Source organism: Mercenaria mercenaria, chromosome 12, assembly GCF_021730395.1.
Source record: "Mercenaria mercenaria strain notata chromosome 12, MADL_Memer_1, whole genome shotgun sequence".
NCBI classification, from domain to species: domain Eukaryota; kingdom Metazoa; phylum Mollusca; class Bivalvia; order Venerida; family Veneridae; genus Mercenaria; species Mercenaria mercenaria.
In genome coordinates, this window is record NC_069372.1 from 20,137,371 (window position 1) to 20,159,000 (window position 21,630).

Below are 21,630 nucleotides of genomic sequence, written 5' to 3' on the forward strand. Positions count from 1 at the left end.
GAGGCTTTATTTAGACGCTGTAATAAATAAAAATTAATTAAATGAAATAATGCACTGAGGGGCACCTGGGGTCTTCCTCCACCATCAAAGCTGGAAAGTTGCCATATGACCTATATGTCGGTGCGACGTTAAACCCAACCAAAAAAAATAATGTCATTCTGTTTTTTAAATACACTACTGACTCCAATCCATTTGATTAATCAGTTCAATTTGACCAATCATTCCGATTAAAATAAAAATAAATTTAATCATAATAATACGACTTTTATTTATATTGCGCAACATTTTCGTGTTAAAACGGACATGACAAAATGATAACTGTATAGTGTTAAAGACCCACAACGACCTAGTGACCTACTTTTTTCACCCACAAAAACTTCATGAAAATCATTCTTATAATACAGGTGGCCAATTTAGGGTCTTCCTGAATAAATGTGTTTTCACATCTTCATCTGCAAACTTATTCAGTCAATCTCTTTTCAGCATAGTTTTAAGAATATAGTCTTACACTGTAGAAACAAAATGTGATTGAAATTTAACTAAATACACTGATTTATGTACATATTGCTACATTAATTCAATAAAATGTTAAGACATTAAACACATTGTCTTGGCCTAATATATGTCACTGTCAGTTTGAAACAAAATTCTTGTATATCTCATATTTTTCATGCAAATTATGTATAATTACCATCATGGCAATACATTTATTTTGTGGTGCGTCTTTAAGCGTAAAGTTCAGTTGTTCTTACGAGTGTCACAATGGGTCAGGATTAATACTTTATTTAGATATTTGTTTATAAAATATATCAGTATATATCTGACACGTGACTATACAGCAAAGGGACCATCCGTATAATGCAGTCTTTAATTGTTGAACAAAACTTGTGTTAAACTTAAAATATGCCTTACAGGTGGTCTTTGATGTTTTCTTTCATGTCAACATTGAATATATGAACCTAAAACCTTAAAAGTATGCACATATATACATGCAGCAAAATAATTCTTATACAAATATTGTAACAGTAAGAAAGAGGAAACAACGAAACAAGTTTATCACATTATACTATTTATAAAATAATGTTTCACAGCCATTTCAGCACTGCTTTACATTACGATGTAAAATCATTTACTAAATTTTGCAATCGACTTTTGCACTAGTCTTGAGGACTGTGCAAAAGACACACCGGTTTCGACAGCTCCAAAAGCCCCAGACGAAGAGGAACTGCATGCTGTAGCGGTGGATCTTCCAAAAAGCGACGCCCCAAATCCACATGCACTTGCAGGCCTTCCGAATAAAGTTCCTATACCCGATCCTGTATTCTTTTCCTTAAAACTTCCTCTTATTTCTGTTAGAGTCTTCATTTTAGAGTATTTCTTTGCATCAGGTGAATCCAGTACGCTACTAAGCTCAGTATTGTCCATTTGCAACTGAACTGCTTGTTGGCCACGTGCTTTCCATCTTCCGTGAAGTAAACCGGAAACGGTGTGCTCGTTCACATCTTCTCCGGCTTCCACTCGGGTTTGCACTTCAGCATCTACCTCTGCCATTAATTGATTTAAGGATAATTCCTCGTGTGCGCCACAAATAATAACTGTTGAAAGTACTTGAGCTTTTCGCATAGGGACGTATTGTCCGCCAGTGATGTACGCCAAGGCCATGAAAAAGTCTTTGTATGGAGATATGCTGGGTTCACAACCAGCTACATATAAAGTTATTCCTTTTTCTGCAAGTTGACGCGAGACAACCACGGGATCTATTCCATCTGGACACCCATCTGGAAACCCATCACTTCTACAGCCAAGCCCATGAGGCGGTGCGTCAGAAATACATACGCAAATCTTTGTTGCCTCTTCTCTCCAGCTTAGCTTCAGAAGGTCATGAAGGGCATCAGCCACTGCTTCTGGCGTGTCTCCCCCACCAGTAGCAGAACAGTCACTTAACCAACCTTTCATTATTCTAGGCGAATGTGTAAAGTCGTGGCAACGAGTTACGAATGTAGAATCTTCCGGAGGGTGATCGCGATATTCTACGAGAGCCAGTCGTACATCACTTTCTTCACTCGCCACTATTCCTTCAACAATTTTGTATATATTGTCCCTGGCCTCGTCAATATAAGACTGCATACTGCCCGTACAATCCATAGCGAAAGCTAAATCCAAATACTTAGTTTCGTTTTCAGTGTTTAGTTCTTTCAGTTTGTCAATTTTTTCTGACATTTTCCTTAGCTTCCCAGGGGTGGTATTAAGCGTTTGTCTGAAAACACTATCATCCTTCCGCTTTCTTCTAGTATTCATGTTTAAATGAGTGAAATATCACAAGTAAAAGAGAAATGTCAGTTTGTTTATTTACTAACACTATTCGGATACCTTCCCGTTTGTGAATACAGTGCTATTTATAGATATAGACAGGTCAGGCGTTTCGCAATCGATCTTAAATGTGCAACGCAGTACAGAGAGGATACGGAAATACCCGATGTTTCACGATTGATTCCACTACATTGTCAGAATATCGGATATTAACAATGCTTATATATGCATTTTTATACCCTGGTTTTCAGTTAGATTTTGATATGTATATCAACATTTTTATTGATGAACAAAAATACATACATGTAGTCGCATAAAACTAATATAGTTATTGTGTATTTTTGTTCTATTTATACATACGCCTGATCTTGGATAAGAAAAGATATACACTATCAGGCCTCAGAAAGAAAGCAATATACTCTACGTATTACTAACACTTATAAATAATTCATTCTACAATGTGTAGAAATCACAGAAGTTTATAAATGTGTGTGATCTTATAAAATTGTCATCAACCACTACGACTTGGCAGTTCCTGTTATTTTGATACGCACTACCAACTTATAGCAATGACAATTGTAGTTTAAAGAAACGTACTTTATAAGTTCAAACTTTGTATCAAGCACTAAATTGAATATGCTAAATTATCTGTCTATTCATCGTCTATTATTTTACTAACAGCGACATTTTGTAATATATAGCGATCTATAGAAATAACTTTAAGATATTGATATATGTACCTATTGTCTATCAGATAACTAAGATAGAATAATCTATTGATTATGGGCCATATCTCTCAATAAACATTTAACTGAACTAGCAGATCTGGTTCAAGGTCGGCAGATATTTAAAGAGATCATTCTGTGTATTAAAATAATACCCGTCTAATTGGTTGTTTGATTGATTTAACATAGATTTTTCAACAGGTATGAACCAGTAGTCATTTTACCTTAAAACTGAATATTAATGTAAGAAAACTTAATCGACCTTCGCAAGAATAAACATCAAAATAAACGATACGAAGCAAAGGACAAAATAACAAAAAATTCAATTATAATTGGTAAAACAGACATGATAATTAGTGTCTAAATCAATTTCAAGCATAAAAAGACGGGATATTAAATGATAACAAAACATATTGATATTCTAGTAATGCAAATGCACTTTATATACAGAGTTAGCAGATGTATTATAAAAATATATAACTAGTATGACTTAAAGTACCCATCATCTACTGACAATTAATTACTGATCATTTAATGACAATTAAGAAAATGTTCTTATCACCATTGCTCATCATCGATATGAACGCTGCTCAATATAAATCTTTAAAGTGTGCACATACTTCATAATTGTTCTCGAAGTACAATGTCTGAGTTTACCACTTTTTGCAATTTGATGAATCGAATAGATCAGGATATTAACAGGAATTTAGTTTCAACATTTTACAGTCCGGACATATTATCACAAAGAAAAATACGACCAGTATATATGTACAGATTAATCCTCATTTCAAAATGTTCACATTTAAAAAATGTTTGAAACATAAACATTTCAATACAATTAAGAAACATTAATATGGCATTTGTAAAGTCTTTTGAAGTGTTTTGACATAAACAAATCAACATATTACATTTTGTATTTCATAAAATACAACTCAATTCACAAAAATGTTTTTGACGATCACTACAATACACGAAGATGAGATTGTTTCATAGCTGTAAATGATACATTTATTTCTTGTGTTTTGCCATAGCTTTTTTCACTAGCCTCGAAGATTGTGCGATTGTTACTTCTGTTTTAACAGTTTCGTACTCATCATCTGATGGTATACCGCGGGATATCGACTCTGGTTCCGCTTTATCGCCGCTTTCTGTATATCCACCAAACCAACTTCCGATCCAGTTTAATATCCCACCACCACTCCCTTTCGTAGCAGGTTTTAGTGAATACTCAGCAGCGTCGCATGAAGATCTCGTGCTTAAAGTTGGCTTTGCTTTGAAATTTGTTCTCACCTCTGATAGAGATTTAAATTTAGAATAAGTCTTTGCTTCTGGTGAAGACAAAACCGTGCCAAGTTCAGCTTTATTCATTTGAAGTTGAGCTACGCACTCACCTCGTGATCTCCACCGTTCATGCATGAGGTCAGATACCTCTTCCTCGTTGAAATCTTCTCCGGCCTGAACTCTGTTTTGCACTTCAGCATCTACCTCTGCCATTAACTGATTCAAGGAAAGTTCCTCCTGGGCACCACCAATAATAACTTTCGAAAGAACTTGTGCCTTCCGCATAGGAACATACTGTCCGCCTGTGATATAAGCTACAGCCATGAAGAAGTCTTTGTATGGAGATATGCTAGGCTCACAACCTGCCATATATATCGTTATACCTTTTTCTGCCAGCTGATGTGCTACAACCATGGGATCTATTCCATCTGGACAACCTTTAGGGAATCCATCACCTCCACACCCAAGCCCGTGCGGAGGTGCGTCAGAAATACATACACAAATCTTTGTTGCCTCTTCCCTCCAGCTTAGCTTCAGAAGGTCATGAAGCGCATCAGCCACTGCTTCTGGCGTGTCTCCCCCACCAGTAGCAGAACAGTCACTTAACCAACCTTTCATAGTTTTAGACGAATGTGTGAAGTCATGGCAACGAGTTACGAATGTAGAATCTTGTGGAGGATGATCGCGATATTCGACGAGAGCCAGTCTTACATCACTTTTCTCACTCGCCACTATTTCTTCCACAATTTTACGAATATTATTTTTAGCCTCATTTATATAGGAGCCCATACTGCCCGTACAATCCATGGCAAATGCTAGGTCCAAATTTTTGCTGTCATGTTTAGCAAGCTGTGGTTTGTCCACTTTTTCTACCTCAATTTTACTTTTCCCCGACATTTTTTCGAGAAGATATCTACTATGTAGCTTCAAATAATTAAATACTTTATTATGCCTTCCTTCTATTTATTTATACTACGTAAACACGCAATGTTCAAATACGTGGCGGGTTTTTCTTACATTTTGTCTATTTATAGCGATTAACGTATCATTTATTTGTAGATATGAACGAAATTAAACTAATCATTCCTTTATTTAGGCCTGACTGAAAATCGTACCAAACTAATATTGTTTATGTGGTTGTATCAAATAAACCCTACCCGTACCTGAATTTTACTGTTAAGAAAACGAAGACATTAAAAACTAAACAAAAGTCATAAAATACTAGTCAGAGTTACCTGCTCCAATAAATTAAACATTGATATACAGGTATAGTAGTCGCAACTTGACCGCGATGGTTGACCTTAGGCTGATTATTCATATCGATTATTTCATTATAGAAATCAAGGGTGCTTAGGGTAGCCTTGTATATTGATATGGAATTAGTTTGTATACAGTGCAGTATCAAAGTATATATACTTACATTTGATCAGTTAAAACCTTCCAATACAATAATTTATAATTACACAAATTAATATTTCCTTTTTCTCGTGCAGTTCGTGTTTTACGTACACTCCTTTTCAATAATGGGTTGTGCCTCATTATGTATTATAATACAAAGGTCAACCATCGGGGTCAAGTTGCGTCCACTATATACTTACATTTGATCAGTTAAACCTTTCCAATACACTAACTTATAATTACACAAATTTATATTTCCTTTTTTCTCGTGCAGCTCGTGTTTTACGGATACTCCTTTTCGATAATAGGTTGTGCCTCATTAGGTATTATAATACAAAGGTCAACCATCGGGGTCAAGTTGCGTCCACTATAGAAACTTGCGGAAGGCATATAGTGATCCTCCTGTCCGTCCGTTCGTTCGTCCGTCCGTCCGTACGAGGTTAACCAAATGGGACCTTACTAGAATGACCTGATACTAATGCAGGTGTAACCTGTGACCATTCCTCATCTTCAGACATCACCTGACCTCAGTTTGACCTTGACCTTGACCTCATTTTGGACTTAGGTTGCTTTATATGGGCCATCTCTTGGTTAACCGAATGGGACCGTTTCGTCTAGCATCAATACCGCTTACAAGAATGAATTGATACTAATACATATGTAACCTGTGACCATTCCTCATCTTCAAACATCACCTCACCTCAGTTTGACCTTGAACTTGACCTCGTTTTGGACTTAGGTTGCTTTGTATCGACAAGGATACCACCGGGGGCATCAAGCGTTTATTGAACGTAGCTCCTTGTTTATTATTGAGTTAAGAATGTGAAATTGGAACTTTAGTATATTATCGTCGATTTTTCTATACATAAAAATCCCCAGATGTAAGCAATCAACAATGGCAACTACAAGCAGTAGTTCAAAGATGTATGTTTCGGTTTTCGAAGTACAAAGAATTGTGATTGTTTTGTCTCCGGTTTCTCACTCTATTAATGCACCGAGGTTAGTAGCTGGGAATACTTATATCTCGATAACCAATTAAAATTTGGTTCGGTATTTGACCAAATATTGGTGAAAATCAATATCTTCACATCAGTATCATTGTAAATGATATGTTCTCCTTCTATAAAACAATAGCTTGTGTAGTTTTGTGACTTTTTAGAAAGGAGTAAATGTCTAAAAATAAATGAACTGATGACTTAACACCATTCGGTATTTGCTGAAATTTTAATGTTAATAACAACAAATGTTTTGAAATATGATAAACATACTTTTAGAATTTTGAAAGATACTGCCAAACATATAAAGGTATGAAGAAGTGTCGACTAATAAATAACACCCATATTAGAAGTATTTGGACTTACAATATGAGCAGCACTATTTGTTACTTTTTATTTCTACCAAGATAGGATACAGCAGACGAAAATACTAGAATCAGAATCGTTCTGTATGTGTGACATTGAAAAAAAAGCATATTATTAGAAGTTTTATTTACATAAGAAAAAAGAACTTTTGATGAGATGTAGATACTAAGCAGATACAATTTGACCTTTACTAAGTGAACGGGGTCAATTACTTAAAATGGTCCACATTATGACTTTACACGAACAACATTATAATTTTCCGCGGACCACACTAAGCTTATGCATTGACTTACATAATGACTTTTCATGGACCATTTATGACTTTACATGGACCACAAAATGCTTTTACATGGACTATATCATGACTTTACATGAACCAAATTATGACCTTAAATGGAACATTATTATAACACATGGGTCACATTATGACTTAACATGGATCATATTACTATAACACATGGGTCACATTATGACTTAACATGGATCATATTACGACTTTAAGGACCATATCATGATGTTACATGTACCGCGTTATGACTTAACACCTAAGTACACAGATCACATGATGATTTTGCATGGGCGATATCATGAATTCACATCGACCACATTATTGATTTTTTAGATGGAACACATTGTTATTACTTCACATGGTCTCTTGTGTTTGTTGTATATCGTTTTCACTTCGTGATGAGTTTCTATATTTGTTTTACATTATCGTAACTTGTAAATCAGTCATCATGTAGACTTAGAATATTACATGCATTGATTTATCCTTTTGCTACTTTTTTTTATAATATGTAGTAGTTATTTGCACAAAAACAGAATCTTAGGAAGAAATCAGTTAGCGTAAAACTTATTTATTTCTGAAATATACGTACATACGTGCATACATACAAGTGAAATATAAACAGGCACAATATACGTAAGCTTTGATCAATCATTTGCTATTTAAAGTAGTTTTGTTTCTTTGTTTGTTTTTGGTTTAACGCCGTTTTTCAACAGTATTTTAGTTATGTAACAGCGGGCAGTTAACCTTACCAGTGTTCCTGGATGCTGTACCAGTACATACCTGTTCTCCTCTAGTAGTTGCCAACTTCCCCACATAGAATAGAGATGGAGGACGAATGATTTAAGACACAATGTCTTTTATCAAATCGTAACAGAGAACATACGCCCCGCCCGGGGACCGAACTCACGACCCCGCGATCCGTAGAACTGCGCTCTCCCTACTGAGCTAAGCATGCGGACCTTAAAGTAGTTTTGAAAATACGCAATGCAACATAGCAAACATAAATTACACAATACATCCGTCGTTATAATACATTTGAAACAAGTGATAAAAAATCAAATGTAAACAGGTAAAAAGTCAAAGTCAAGAAAAACATTCGCTGAGAACTTACTAAACAAGATGCCACAGAAATAAACATTGACATTGATCGTTTTGCATAAATTGTCACACTTTCACTGATTTTCGTACAATTATCAGTGGTTGGCTCAGTTTGCCAGAACTAGAAAATCGTATAATGGTGAGCTAAATAAATATATCATCGTCTGTCAATTTGCTCTTTTCTTCGTGTTCATATTGACATTAAACTCAAAATCATTTAATTAAATACACAACTCAATTTAAAGTCAATATAACAAAAAATAAAAAAACAACAAAAAAACAAAGAAAGAAAAAAAGAAAAAAAAAAAAAAAAAAAAAAACAAAAAAAAAAAAAAAAAAAAAAAACACTGCTTTTCGATTTCCTGTTGCGATTAAACCATTTTAGTAAAAGTCATCAGGTTCGTACCCATCATCGTAATCTTCATACATATCTTGCAGGAAATCATTGTCATCGTACATGTCACCATCATCATAGTCATCGTGAACTGATTCAAAGTCCTCTCCTCCGAAATCGTAGTCTATAGGCGCAGCCCGAGCAATGATATTCAGCAGTGTTCTGATACTGTCAGGCGGTTGTCGTGTTGTTCTCACTTTAATAACTACACCAGCTTTATTCCTCAAGTTTGGCAGCTGTTTAGCGAATTCTGGATCAAATTCACTTATCAACTGCTCAGCCTGTTGTGAATTATCAACTTCATTTTCAGACAGTTTTTTCTTGCTTCTTCTTAGAATATGGTAAACTGTATCCCCTCTCTTTGTGATTATTCTTGGGTCTGCTCCATATTGTACGAGAAGAGTTCGTATTAGCTCAAGCTTGGCCTTCTCACATGCAGCATGGAGCGGGGTTTTTCCATACTTATCCCTTGCATTTACATCAGAGTACCTTGCCAACTGTTTTGCAATTTCATCTAGATTTTTATGAATTGCTGCATGGAGAGGGGTAAAACCTTGCTTTTGCGGTTTTCTCTTATTAGTTCTTTCATACTCTAACAGTTTTCTAATGCAGTCTTCTTGCTTCTTCATTATTGCGAAGAACAAAGGTGTCTGACCATAGAAATCTTGAACATTTGGATCCGCTCTTAGATCAATCAATGCATTTAGGAGCTCTTCATTTTTCTTCCAGACTGCAACATGGAACAAGGACATGCCTTTGATGACAGATTTTGTACCATATGATGAAATACGTAGTTTGTCCTGTGTACGGTCAGCAGCGTATAGCTCACGAAGTATTTCAACGTTACCTCTAATAGCAGCAATGTGTATTGGATAATGCCCTCTATGATCTTTTACAGTCAGTGAAGCATGCTTCCTAAGTAAAAGCTTTACCAGTTCCATATTCTCTAAATCCACTGCTAAGTGCAGTGGTGTTCTTTTGAACTTTCCTCCTTTGATATTGAGTGGAGCACCAGCCTCAACTAACATTTCAATGACATCTTCGTGTTTGTACAATATTGCCTTATGTAGAGCCGTCATTTTAGCAGTGTTTTGTACTCCAGTGTCAGCGCCCGAGGTAAGCATGCATATAACAGCTTCAGTCAGCCCTTTTCGCGCGGCTACAATCAACGGAAAGTTTCCATTAATCGCATTTCCTCTGTCATTAACGTCAGTTCCGGGGTGTTGTAAGAACATATTCAGAAGCTCTATGCTCTTATGCATTGCAATGTAAATAGCATCTCCAGTCACCTTTGCCCCATGGCTCAGTAGGAATTCAACTGACTCTTTCTGTTTCGAGTGTGCGGCTAGAAGTAATGGGACTGAATGGTCGACATTTTCCTCTCCAACAATCTCTCTAGTGATGACTTCCTTCGCAAATACAATTGCTCCACTGTACCATGCATACCCCATCAGACACATATCAAGCTGTTTCATTGATATCCCGTAATCAAGGAAATACCCCTTCATTCTCATCACCGGAACAGAAAAAACCTCATTTACGAGGTCCTCGTCAACAATGTAGTCAATGAACACCTTCACAAACATTTCTGAGCTAAACGCCTTATGTTTAATGATACCAAAATCTATCGTGTTTATTATTTTGATGTCATTGTTTCTTTGTCCCGTTCTTTGTAGCGTTTGAAATTCATCTACTGTTGGAGTTTCTGCAACGATATTGCAGTTTTTACGTAAAAGCATATTACTGCATTTTTCTACTAAGCAATGAAACTGTCTCTCCTTTAAGCTTACTTTAAAGTCATCTCGCGCGGCTTCACAAATGGAAATATACTCCATCAGAAAATCTCTAGGACAAATTTCCACGGTTTCCTCTGGCTTCTTCTTCCCGATGACCAGTCCGACCATGTCCCCAATGACATTGTGACTGAATGCATATTCTCCTGTCGCTTCACTGAAAACTAGATATCCTCCAACATGGGTATCAAGTGATAGTCGCATTGTCTCGAGAAATTCTTTATCAAGATCGTGGTCGAATATTTCTGCTATTCGTTTGATATGGTCTGAAGCAGTTTTCCTTGTCCGTAGTTCATCCCGCGATAATCGTTTATTTTCTTTGGCCCATACAGCAACAAGTGCCAAAAATTTATCCTTCTCTTTTCCTCTGTATAAATCTTCTAAATATTTCTTGTAGTGTGATGCAGGTTTCTTGAAAAAGGCTGCTCCTTTCCGCAACATGTTTTCATTTCTGACAAACATAGATGCACATTCGGGGAAGCCAAACAAAAAATCGTTAATGTCTTCTGTCGGCCCCCTTGAAGCTTCAACACATTCAAATATAGTGCAGTCTTCAAGCTGTTTCTCATTTTTCTCTGCTTGCATTTTAAGAATGTTAGTTTTCTCATCGTGTGTAAGTTCGGAGGATGTAAGCAGAAGAACGGTTTCATTTTCATCTTTGAACATTGGCAAAGAACCCAGTTCCTCCTTAGATTCCTCAAATATGTAATGTCTGGATGTTATAATTACCCTCACGGCCTTTTTCTTTGCTGCTCTTTCTATATCAGTTAGGTATTGTCTCCAATCACCTACCAACTTTTGATCAAGCGCACCTGCACCAAATATGTCATCTATTATAACTGTATCAAACAGTCTCAAAGACAGATCAATCTTACGCCAGTCAGATGGTGTGACCAGCTTCAGGCAGTTTCGAGACTGACTCATGTGTAGCGCAAGTCTAGCAGCCATGGTTGTTTTGCCTTCGCCTGGGTGACCGGTGAGTATGACAATTTGTTTCTCCTCAAGAACTGTCTTCGCTTTCTGATAAGCAGCAGTTTCTACATATCGGTCATCGTCTTGATAGTCTTGGAAAAACAGTTCTGTGTTTGCTGAAAGAACATCGACCAAAAAGCTGATAGTGATTATCAATTACCAGTTCTGCGTTTAATTAGAATGAAAACCAAAAGACATTTCCTAATTATATAGAAACAATGATAATTTTCAAAATTCAATAGAAGATACATATATAGTCGTAACTGAAAACATTTGTAAAATATAAACAGAAGTAATGTAGATTTTCGCAGCCAGTAAGAAAAAATTACACCTGTGGCCTGCGCATGACAATAATGAAGTACATGTATTCTCTGTGATGATTGCAGTGATTTTTGGTAGTAGCTTCCAACAGTCTTTATCAAATTAATTCCTTGTCTCACCTCTTATACTCCTCATTTCTTCTGTAACTAAATCCAGTTGTCTGTCTTTTATATCATCAATTTTCTGCTTCTGGTCAGGTATATTGCATTTCGTAGCAAGTCGAAGCATTACCTAAAATATTGGAATGAAATGAAAAGTTTTACTAGTCGTTTTATATATTAAAACAAGTACATGTAAATTGTTTTCTGTTTTGCAGTTACATGTTTCATATTAACAAATGAGGATCTATGATGATCTATCAACGCAATAACGTTCTCTGGATATAGATCGTCGCCACTTGAACAGCTAGGTATTTAATGTGGTAGGTAAAGGTGGTTTTGTCCGAGATATTTTCTAACTTTCACTTAGATTGTTATAAAAATTATGTTTTTGCTGTAAAGTACGAGTGAAGTTTTGTATCTTATCGTTTAGAAAATAACAGAAAACAATTTATTTGTTGCATTATGAAATGATAAGTACTTGAAATGTTGTAATTATCTTTTAGATACTCAAAATTGTTAGAAAAAGCTTCGCTTTCAGGGGCAAACTATATATTTGATATATCTTTTTTAATTTTTTAGCAGCGCTTTATTTTTTGCAGGTATTGAAACCTCTGGCAATAAAATATCGGAATTTGTCACACTTAAGATGCTGCTGATAAAACAAAACCCTGATCACGGGTGGTGAACGCGCAATCCAATTCCCGCTGGGAATACGCTTAAAATGGGTTGCGCGACATCCGGTGCTAATATTACGCGTAAAAAAGACGAAACTGAGGTATGTGAAGTTATGATTTTGCTTAGTATCAGGCAAGAATAATTTTTCTCGAAAAAAGACAAAATGCTATTCCACACAAATATGATAATACATCATGTATGTAACATATCTGGTTTGTAATTTGATTCGGCTCTATTATCACAAAACCTCTGGCGACACGAAGCTTTAAAAAAGCATTCCTGCATGAAAATCTGATGATCAACAACCATACAACAAACATAACTCACTGAGACACTTAGGTAAATGAAAAAAATAAATATCAGACTAGGTTATCTTCATGTCAATATGTGTAAACACGTTCTGTGTCAAGTGTTTTGTAGTCCTTATGTCAAACAGATAAAAGGATATGAAGATTCGACATTTGTAATATTGCGACACAAATGTATCAGAAAATACAAACTGCTAGTAAACACCGAGGCAGATGTCGTTTTATTTTTGTTATAAGGTTCTGATAAAGTAATGAGTTTTGCTCCTTTGATGTATTAAATTATGACTTATGTACGTCGGTCTACGGATCGCGGGGTCGTGAGTTCGATCCTCGGGCATGGCGTATATGTTCTCCGTGACTATTTGATAAACGACATTGTGTCTGAAATCATTAGTCCCCCACCTCTGATTCATGTGGGGAAGTTGGCAGTTACTTGCGGAGAACAGGTTTGTACTGGTACAGAATCCAGGAACACTGGTTAGGTTAACTGCCCGCCGTTATATGACTTAAATACTGTTGAAAAACGGCGTTAAACCCAAAACAAACAAACAAAACCGAGACGAGGCTTTTTAATAAGTAAATTCATATAGGTGTTTCAATTCTAGAAACCCAAGAAACTTGTCGGTAATATTTGATTTTGAAGCTGTATGGAAAATATCAGTGTAGCGTTAGAACATTTAACAACTACTGAACTAAAAATAATATAACTGAGCCGCACCATGAGAAAACCAACATCCCTGTAAACATGAAGTAATTGGGCCAACGACGGAAAACCGCCAAAGGATAATCGTTGTTGGGCCACTGTTGGCCCAACAATGATTAATAAGTATTGTAAATACAGCTGTTGGGCCAACGTTGAACAAACTTTAAATTTCAGTCACAGATATCTCTGCATTGGCCCACTATTGATTTTCAGGGAAAGACTTATACAGAGAAAACATCGTTGGCCCAACGTTGGCCCATCAGAAGTAATAATATATATAATAATTATATATTTTACAGGTCACAGTTTTATCACAAGCCCATACGGGTATACACGTTGTGTAGGTGTAACATGCAATATTTAATTAATAATTAAACACTTTTCTGCACCAATTCGTGATCAGTTAAATTTGAGCTAATTAAACTTAAAACTTATCTGCAGCCGTAATGATATTTTGAACTATTTCAAATATACTGCCTTGAAAAAAATATTGAAAAAAAAAATCCTACTAACTCTATAACAAATATCTAATTTATACAATCATAAAATGTTTACAATAAATCTGTTGAATATTCCAGAACATGAACTCTCATTAACCCGAGTTATGTAAGAAATCCCAGAAAATGTGGTTAATTTTACTCTCTAGGCCAGATTTCTAGCTTCATAGACAGGTGAAGTAAAGGAAACTATTATACATGTGATAGATCTAGATTTAACAAAAACCCGGTCTACCAGCTATAAAGTGTAAGTAAAAGTTTTTGAATATTTTTTGATAAAGTTGTGGAATCTTATAGAGAATTTCTTTTTATATCCTGTATTTATGTAATATCCATGTGACTTGAACATACGTTAAATACTTTTATTTAAAGCTGGCGGATGGCACTTGTGTTGAGTATTAAATTCTGTAAATAAAATAACTCATATTCTCGTTAATTCTAACATATTTTTCTCGGTTAAATACAGACAAAAATAAATTTCAAACATTGTTTCTGCGCATTTCTTTAGTTATTTTATCAATTTGACGTGGATGGTTTAATCAACATTGTGATTTTTGTTTTTTACAGGGTGCTGTTCAAGAGAGTAATAATGGAGTGCCTAACACTGTGATGCACAAGAAAATAAAATATAAAAAATAGAAAGCTGCAACTTCAGTGAGAAAAGAAAACAATCAAACAGAACTTGGATATATAATGAGTTAATAGGATTTAATCAGTGACTGAAAAAAGAAAAATATTTAGACTTATAAAAGGCTGGAATCAATATTTGACATGTTGTAGTGATGAAATATTCTGTTATATTTATTCAGGAAAATTGCAAACAAACTTCAAATAAATGTTAGACTTCTTTTTATTAAATGTTAACAAAATCACAACTATTTGAAAATAAAATATGTACTAAAAATGCTAGCTTTAGTATTTTTTAAATTTCGTTATCGTTGGGATAGCGTTGGCATCCATCTTTGGTCAACAAAGAAATAGAGTTGGCCCAACCATGATAGACGAAAAAATGCTGTTGGCCCAATGGAGGGCCAACGATAAGTGTAGGATACCAGTTGTTGGCCCAATGGAGGGCCAACGATAGGTGTAGGATACCAGTCGTTGGGCCAACGATGTACCAACCGTTGGGCCAACGTTGCGCCAATTAGCAAAATGGCGTTGGGCCAACGATGAAAATCTTCGTTGGGCCAACGAAGAGTCTGCCGTTGGGCCAACGTTGGGCCAACGCATGTCTGCTATCTGGGATAGTGCGTTTGAGACCAGCATTGATCCAGACTAACCTGCACATCCGCACAGACTGGTCAGGATCCATGTTGTTCGCTGTCAAAGCCTACTGCAGTTAGAGAAACCGTTAGCGAACAGCATGAACCTGACTGGTCTGGATCCATGCTGGCCGCAAATGCACTATGTTGGTTTTCTCATGATACGGCTCAATTATATAATTTCTTGAAATTACTTTAGGTATTTAATAGCCTACATTATCTGTAATGTACACTTAATAAAACCATTCCCTTTTTCTAATTTATATCAAATAAATTGTCACCTCAGTGCAAATAAAGGTCGTGCTGCCTTTTCATTTCAATGCGCTAAGGCGAGGAAACATTCTTTTCACCTTATACTTTGGATAAAGTTACATAAACTTTGTTAGTAAAGTGACAACAAATGTATCCAGCCATCTATTCGGTGTCACATCATTTTCATGAAACTGAATGGTCTTTTACCTGACTGAAATATTACTTAAAATGTGACAACTTTGCCTTTGAAACTTTAGTTTATCTTGTCGAAAGGTATATACAGCACCTTTTGAATACAGTGTCAATTTGTGTATTTACTTATTCCGATAAGGCACTTATGTTTCAAGCTTTAGCATAATTGCATACCCGCTAAATACACAGAAAAGATTAGAAACTCAATTTAACTTGTTAACAAGCATACCTTTTCCGCCAAATCCCACATTGTCTCAAATTCCACCTGCTCAAGTGAAGCAACCTGCTTATGCTGCATCTGGACAATTAGATAATGTGACATTCATAATTAAGTTTACTTTTGAGCCGGGTTATTAATGTGTACTGTACGATAAGACTGTTTGCTGTACATCTAGATACATTCTATGCTGTAGACTCTACATGGAAAACGACAGCAATGGTAAAATTTGAGAGTGAATGAGTTAATTACTTTGCAAAGAAGCTTACACAGTAAGTAATAAAATTAACATAGAAATGAGAATTTGACTTAACATGAAGCAAAGCAAGGCAATTTTGACTAAAATTTTGAACGTTTATTTTATAGAGGAAAAGAGCGCTATAAAAATCTGGTAAATAATAAAAAATGAAGCCATTCAAAACGACTGAAAACAATATCTAAGCATTTACTCAGTTTTCAAACAATTAATCGACCATGAAATGTCTTTAATTGTACACAGAATGCTGTATTGATCATTTTACGTGTTCATAAGTTGTACATACCTGATTTCTCAAGTTCCTTAAACGAGCAATGTCGGCCTCCTCATCAACCACCTTATCCGGTATTTTACTGTTGTCATTTTCACCCCATCAATTCGATTTTGACTTGAGTCCACATATGTTCCTCAGAAGATAAACTAAAAGTGATACATCAAATGTATCTGAAGAAGGCGGGTTATACTGCGGAAACAGATTAATCCACTGTGTTTTGCTGAGAAGGTTGTTTTTCTTTGCATAGTTGAATGTTTTCATACACTGTTGCAGCTTAGCATGGAGTTGTGGCGGTGGCACAGAATGATCAAATCTCGCCTTTAAAATAGCTGTCCCTTCTTTTACAATGAGTAAATGAAGACGGAGATAGTATGCCTCTTTCTTCTCCGGATCAACAGGTGCTCCGCCAGCTACCCCTCCAAGTGCTCCGCCAGATGCTCCTCCTGGTACTACAACAGGAGCTCCTCCAGGAACTAATCCTGGTACTCCGCCAGGTACTCCTCCAAAAGCCATTTTTTATCTTTTTGTTACAATCTGAAGAAAAAACATTACGACTGGAATGTTTAACCAATACTATTACAAAGTCCAAGGAAGGTTGAATTTAGAACTGTCCAGTGTAAACGACAAAAAATTTGCTCATTTTGTTTTGACTCACAGTTTTCATTACTGGCCATTGAAATACATTTTTCCCATGCTTTATATCATATGTATACGTTAAGCAAATTGTAGGTCTTTATGTCGAAAAATATAAAGGCCAATACGCATCTAGGGATTTTGAAACTTTTGACTATAGACCCATTTTCAAAGTTTGTTATAGACAATTACTTTCATTGATGTAGGCCCAGATTAGTAAACATTTGGTCATGCAGCCACATAGCTAAGCATGCAGAAGGTTTTGCTTCATAGATCAGATATCTGCAAATTTGCAAGTATTAGTTTCAAGTAGTTTTGTTTTGAATGTGCGCGGAATTTCTGGTGGGTTTCGGAGGCACGCTCCCACGTAAAATTCGTTCACAGAAAAACCCTAAGTAAATCAAGCGGACGTATATTTTACAAACAAGGGGCCTAAATATTTGATACAATGTCATTTTTAAAAATTTGTTCATGAAATGAAAGTTCGATTTCAGACTCTTTCCTCCTCGGTAGCAGTTATTAATACTATAATGATATCATGTTCTACGAGCGAAATGACCCGAAAATTTCACCTGTTGAATGATTGATCTCAATTTCAGGCCATAAAAATGTATGCCAGTCAGATTTCAGGTACACCCCCTTTGGATACGCCCTTGAGTTTCATTTTCATTTTCTGAAAATTTGTTCGGACTACCCGAACACACTATATTGATCAATTACTGTTTAGGGTATAAGTAGTACATAATGACGGCGCAAACAAAAGAGAAAGTTAAAGAAATACACCTACAGAATATATACAAAGTGACAAATAAAATCAACTTTTAAATCGAAAGTTGGAAATTTCCATTGCCATGGTTCCTACTTTCGGTTTTAAATGCTGGATAAACGATAAGCGTTGGTTAAAACATGTTATACTGTGAAAAGTACAACCAAGTTTTACATGGTTTATAAATTATACCGATAATATATGGTATTCCTATCCGAATATCACATCGATATCAAGGAATACGCTTTTAATTATGACTATGTGACATTGTTATATTATTAAGTAAAAATCGATGTTGACACATGCGCAATAATTGTACCGGTAACTGAATTACATAATGCGGATTATGTAATATTTTGCGGCTTACAATATACTCGTGATCACGCGAACTGAAAGCGTTCATTTTACATGATATTTGCATATCATTGTGGCGATAAATAAGAGAAAGCCTTCAAACTATTTTATACATGACATCCTAGGTTGGAAATATTGTACTAGTGTAGGTTAAAAGCCGAAAGATTGTGCACTTTGTAGAAGTATTTTATATGTTTCATGCGTATTACAAGTTAAAGCATGGCAAAAGTTCCTTCTAGGGCACATCTATATAAATATATAATGATCATCTTGTAAAATTGTGGTTGCAATGTCTGTTTTAATTATGTGGAACCCTAGGATAGGACGCAATGACAAGACCATTCTACCCTATTGACATTCCGTATCATCCACAGTATGAACGCTAACATAAATTGTTAAATCCAACAACAAAGTAAATCCGTTACCACTTTCAGTTGAGTAAATACGGCAATTAAGAAACACTGGCTGTACACATTGACCCGATTTAAACTCAGTCCAAAAATGTCCATGTGATACTGGTAAAGTGTTTTGAGAAGTTTATAGAGATGATAGCAGACTATGACAGTAGGGGACATTAAAAGTGAATAGTGGACATTTTCCGGAACTTGTTTTTTAACTACATTTTGTAACATGTAAAATGGATATTTCACGGAAGTGTTTGATTTTAATCAGTTACTTTTTGCCTCACTTCTTCACCCCTTCAAAGCTGGTAAGTCATTTTTGTGCTAGATATATGGTGGGATCCTAAGGTGCAAGTGATTTGATGCGCTAACAGGTTATGACCTCGCACACAACAAACTTAGTGGTCATTGATCAAGTTATTCACGGCTGTAATTTTGCAGTACCTGCTCTAAATCTCGTGAATGTGACATCCGGGCATTCGATTCGTGAATTTGTTAATTGCACACAATGAGAGGGTCGCAATGGGGTTTATTATCACATGTTAAACATGCATTCGAAGGTAACGACATATTTTTAACCTTTGTGACAAATGAGATGTTTACCTGTTTCAACAACATCACTTTTCCATCCTCGGGTTTAGTAATGTGTAATCCGCAGAGCGCGTTCAGCCAGAGAGTCGCCTCAATTAGGGAAGAATAATTCTAATGTCAGAGGTTATTGCTAAGGTCACGGAGTTTGATTAGCCAGCTTGTAATGACAGCAGCTTTCGAGATCAGTTGCTCAGTCAAGTGTGACTTACCGAATCTAAGTGTTCCTTCTCAAGAGAAGAACAATAACATAATATTTTAGTTCTGATGTAGAACCCATCGCTGCATGAAGTATTTAACAAAATATAGGCCGATACTTCTTTAATGTCTTTAGTATCTGTGTATCATCCGGAAAAAACAGTGGTGTCAGACAGGTGAAACGAAATGAAATAACACTTAAAGTGTATAATGGTTCAGATAAACATACCCTTAATTGTTAATAAATGTCTGTTTCCCTGGCAGTGGTTCAAATGAGCTTGAAGCAGCTAAAATAAATTAGTATACACTGAAACAATATTAAACCATGAAATTCTACCTATTAAGTACTCATGTGGATTTCAAAAAGCAGTTAATCACGTATTATAATGACAATATACTTTTCAATTATTGCAATATATTTGAGACCAGTTTGTCCTTGTTAAAACGTAATTAAGAAATTGAACAATAGAATTGGGCCTTTTGTACGACTTATAGATGGGTATAAACTATTTAACCGGCAAAGAGCAAATCACAGGTATGCTAATATTTTATTAACCCCCTTGATGGAAGGCAATTTATATACATAGTAATAGTTATTCTTCTCAAAGTTCTTCCGTCCTGCATTACTCTTTATATTGTCGTACAAAAATGTACATAAGTAAAAAATTAAAGTGACACAACAACAACAATCACTATGAGCATTTTAAGAGACGTATTAAACATATAATTCACACTCTAACATAGGAATGAAAGTTGATTAGACAAGAAATGGAAGATGTTCTATCACAACAAGGAACTATGTATTTATCACAGACTAGACTTTATCACAAATATATTTGGGCTTGGTGCGATAAAGTTATTTATACAAATGAGAATTTCCTGTTTGCAATACGGAATATATCAGATGACGTTAGATATTTAAATAAATGAGTTTTATTAATCATTTTGCAATAAATTCTCTTCAAGTTCAATGTAGAATTAATTTGTAAACCTACGTGAAGCGTAACAATATACATTAGTTTATTAAATTATATATGCTTATTTATTATTTCAGTAATTGCATTCATGTAATTGTAATCGGTCATAATCGTTTACTTGTCATTAATGTGGTTTGTATTTAATCGTAATTTATGTCAATAAAAAAATAATAGTAATAGAATGTAATCAATTACATTTAAGACAATACCAAACTCAGTCAAACCATTTGAGGGTCTCAGAATCAATATGAAAAGAATAAGAGCGAGTTTGAGGAAAAAAGGGCCAGTACAGGATTCAAGCATTTTGACTGGCTGAATTTAAAGGGCCAATATGGAGTTGAATTACAATATCAACATTAATCAAGTGATTTCATATTGGCCTTATCATCTGTCCTCTGGCGGCATTGATTATCCCCGGACAAATAACAAGGCCAGTATAAAATAATTTGACTAATAGTATAATAACATAAAAGGAAGAAAGATAGTATATTTCACAAATTAAATCTATATTTGAGAGAACTGTACTTTTGTTGTTAGTTAGTGATAAATAACGTTTGAACGTTTAATAAGTTATATAAAGTATTTAGAAAGTATTAGTAATTATCATGTGATATAATAATAGACCAAAACAAATATAGTTTTCAAAACCGAACGAACACTAGATTTTAATATCGGGCCATCAAGTTGAAGCAATATCAGTGACATTAACATTTGAACAACCATGATATAAACAATATCTGACCTATATTAATTTACTTAGCCTGGGTTCCAGTCTGTCGATTTTTCAAGTGCTTCTATTCGGCAAATCGACACTTGATACTACCAGAAACTAAACGGCCAGTAACAGCGACTTGCTCTTACATATGAATTTGCGCGTATGTTATGAAAAAGCAAAACTTAAGTATCAACGCCTGAATCCCAGGCTACAGTTTACCACTATATAGGTCAACAGCAGAAAACTGATATAGACCACATGTCGTTTTATTACATATCGATCCAGTGTAGGCTCGATACCGGAAATGACGACCTGATAT

At 35.3% G+C, this 21,630-nt stretch overlaps 3 protein-coding genes across 3 annotated transcripts; all 3 read right to left on the minus strand.

Annotated features, from left to right (window-relative positions):
- Nucleotides 1-251: 251 nt before the first annotated feature.
- LOC128547253 (uncharacterized) lies at nucleotides 252-2,476 on the minus strand. Its single transcript, XM_053519363.1, has one exon. The coding sequence runs from the start codon at nucleotides 2,296-2,298 to the stop codon at nucleotides 1,126-1,128; it is 1,173 nt and encodes a 390-aa protein (XP_053375338.1). The 5' UTR covers nucleotides 2,299-2,476; the 3' UTR covers nucleotides 252-1,125.
- Nucleotides 2,477-3,452: 976 nt separating this feature from the next.
- LOC128547254 (uncharacterized) lies at nucleotides 3,453-5,284 on the minus strand. The gene has a single exon (XM_053519364.1). The coding sequence runs from the start codon at nucleotides 5,211-5,213 to the stop codon at nucleotides 4,044-4,046; it is 1,170 nt and encodes a 389-aa protein (XP_053375339.1). The 5' UTR covers nucleotides 5,214-5,284; the 3' UTR covers nucleotides 3,453-4,043.
- Nucleotides 5,285-7,912: 2,628 nt separating this feature from the next.
- Nucleotides 7,913-18,394, minus strand: LOC128547255 (uncharacterized). Its single transcript, XM_053519365.1, has 5 exons — nucleotides 18,271-18,394; nucleotides 16,692-17,213; nucleotides 16,162-16,230; nucleotides 12,062-12,173; nucleotides 7,913-11,737 (listed from the first exon to the last, which is right to left on the minus strand). Exons 3-5 carry the CDS (start codon nucleotides 16,228-16,230, stop codon nucleotides 8,844-8,846), a joined length of 3,075 nt encoding a protein of 1,024 aa, XP_053375340.1. The 5' UTR covers nucleotides 16,692-17,213; nucleotides 18,271-18,394; the 3' UTR covers nucleotides 7,913-8,843.
- Between the last annotated feature and the right edge of the window lie 3,236 nt (nucleotides 18,395-21,630).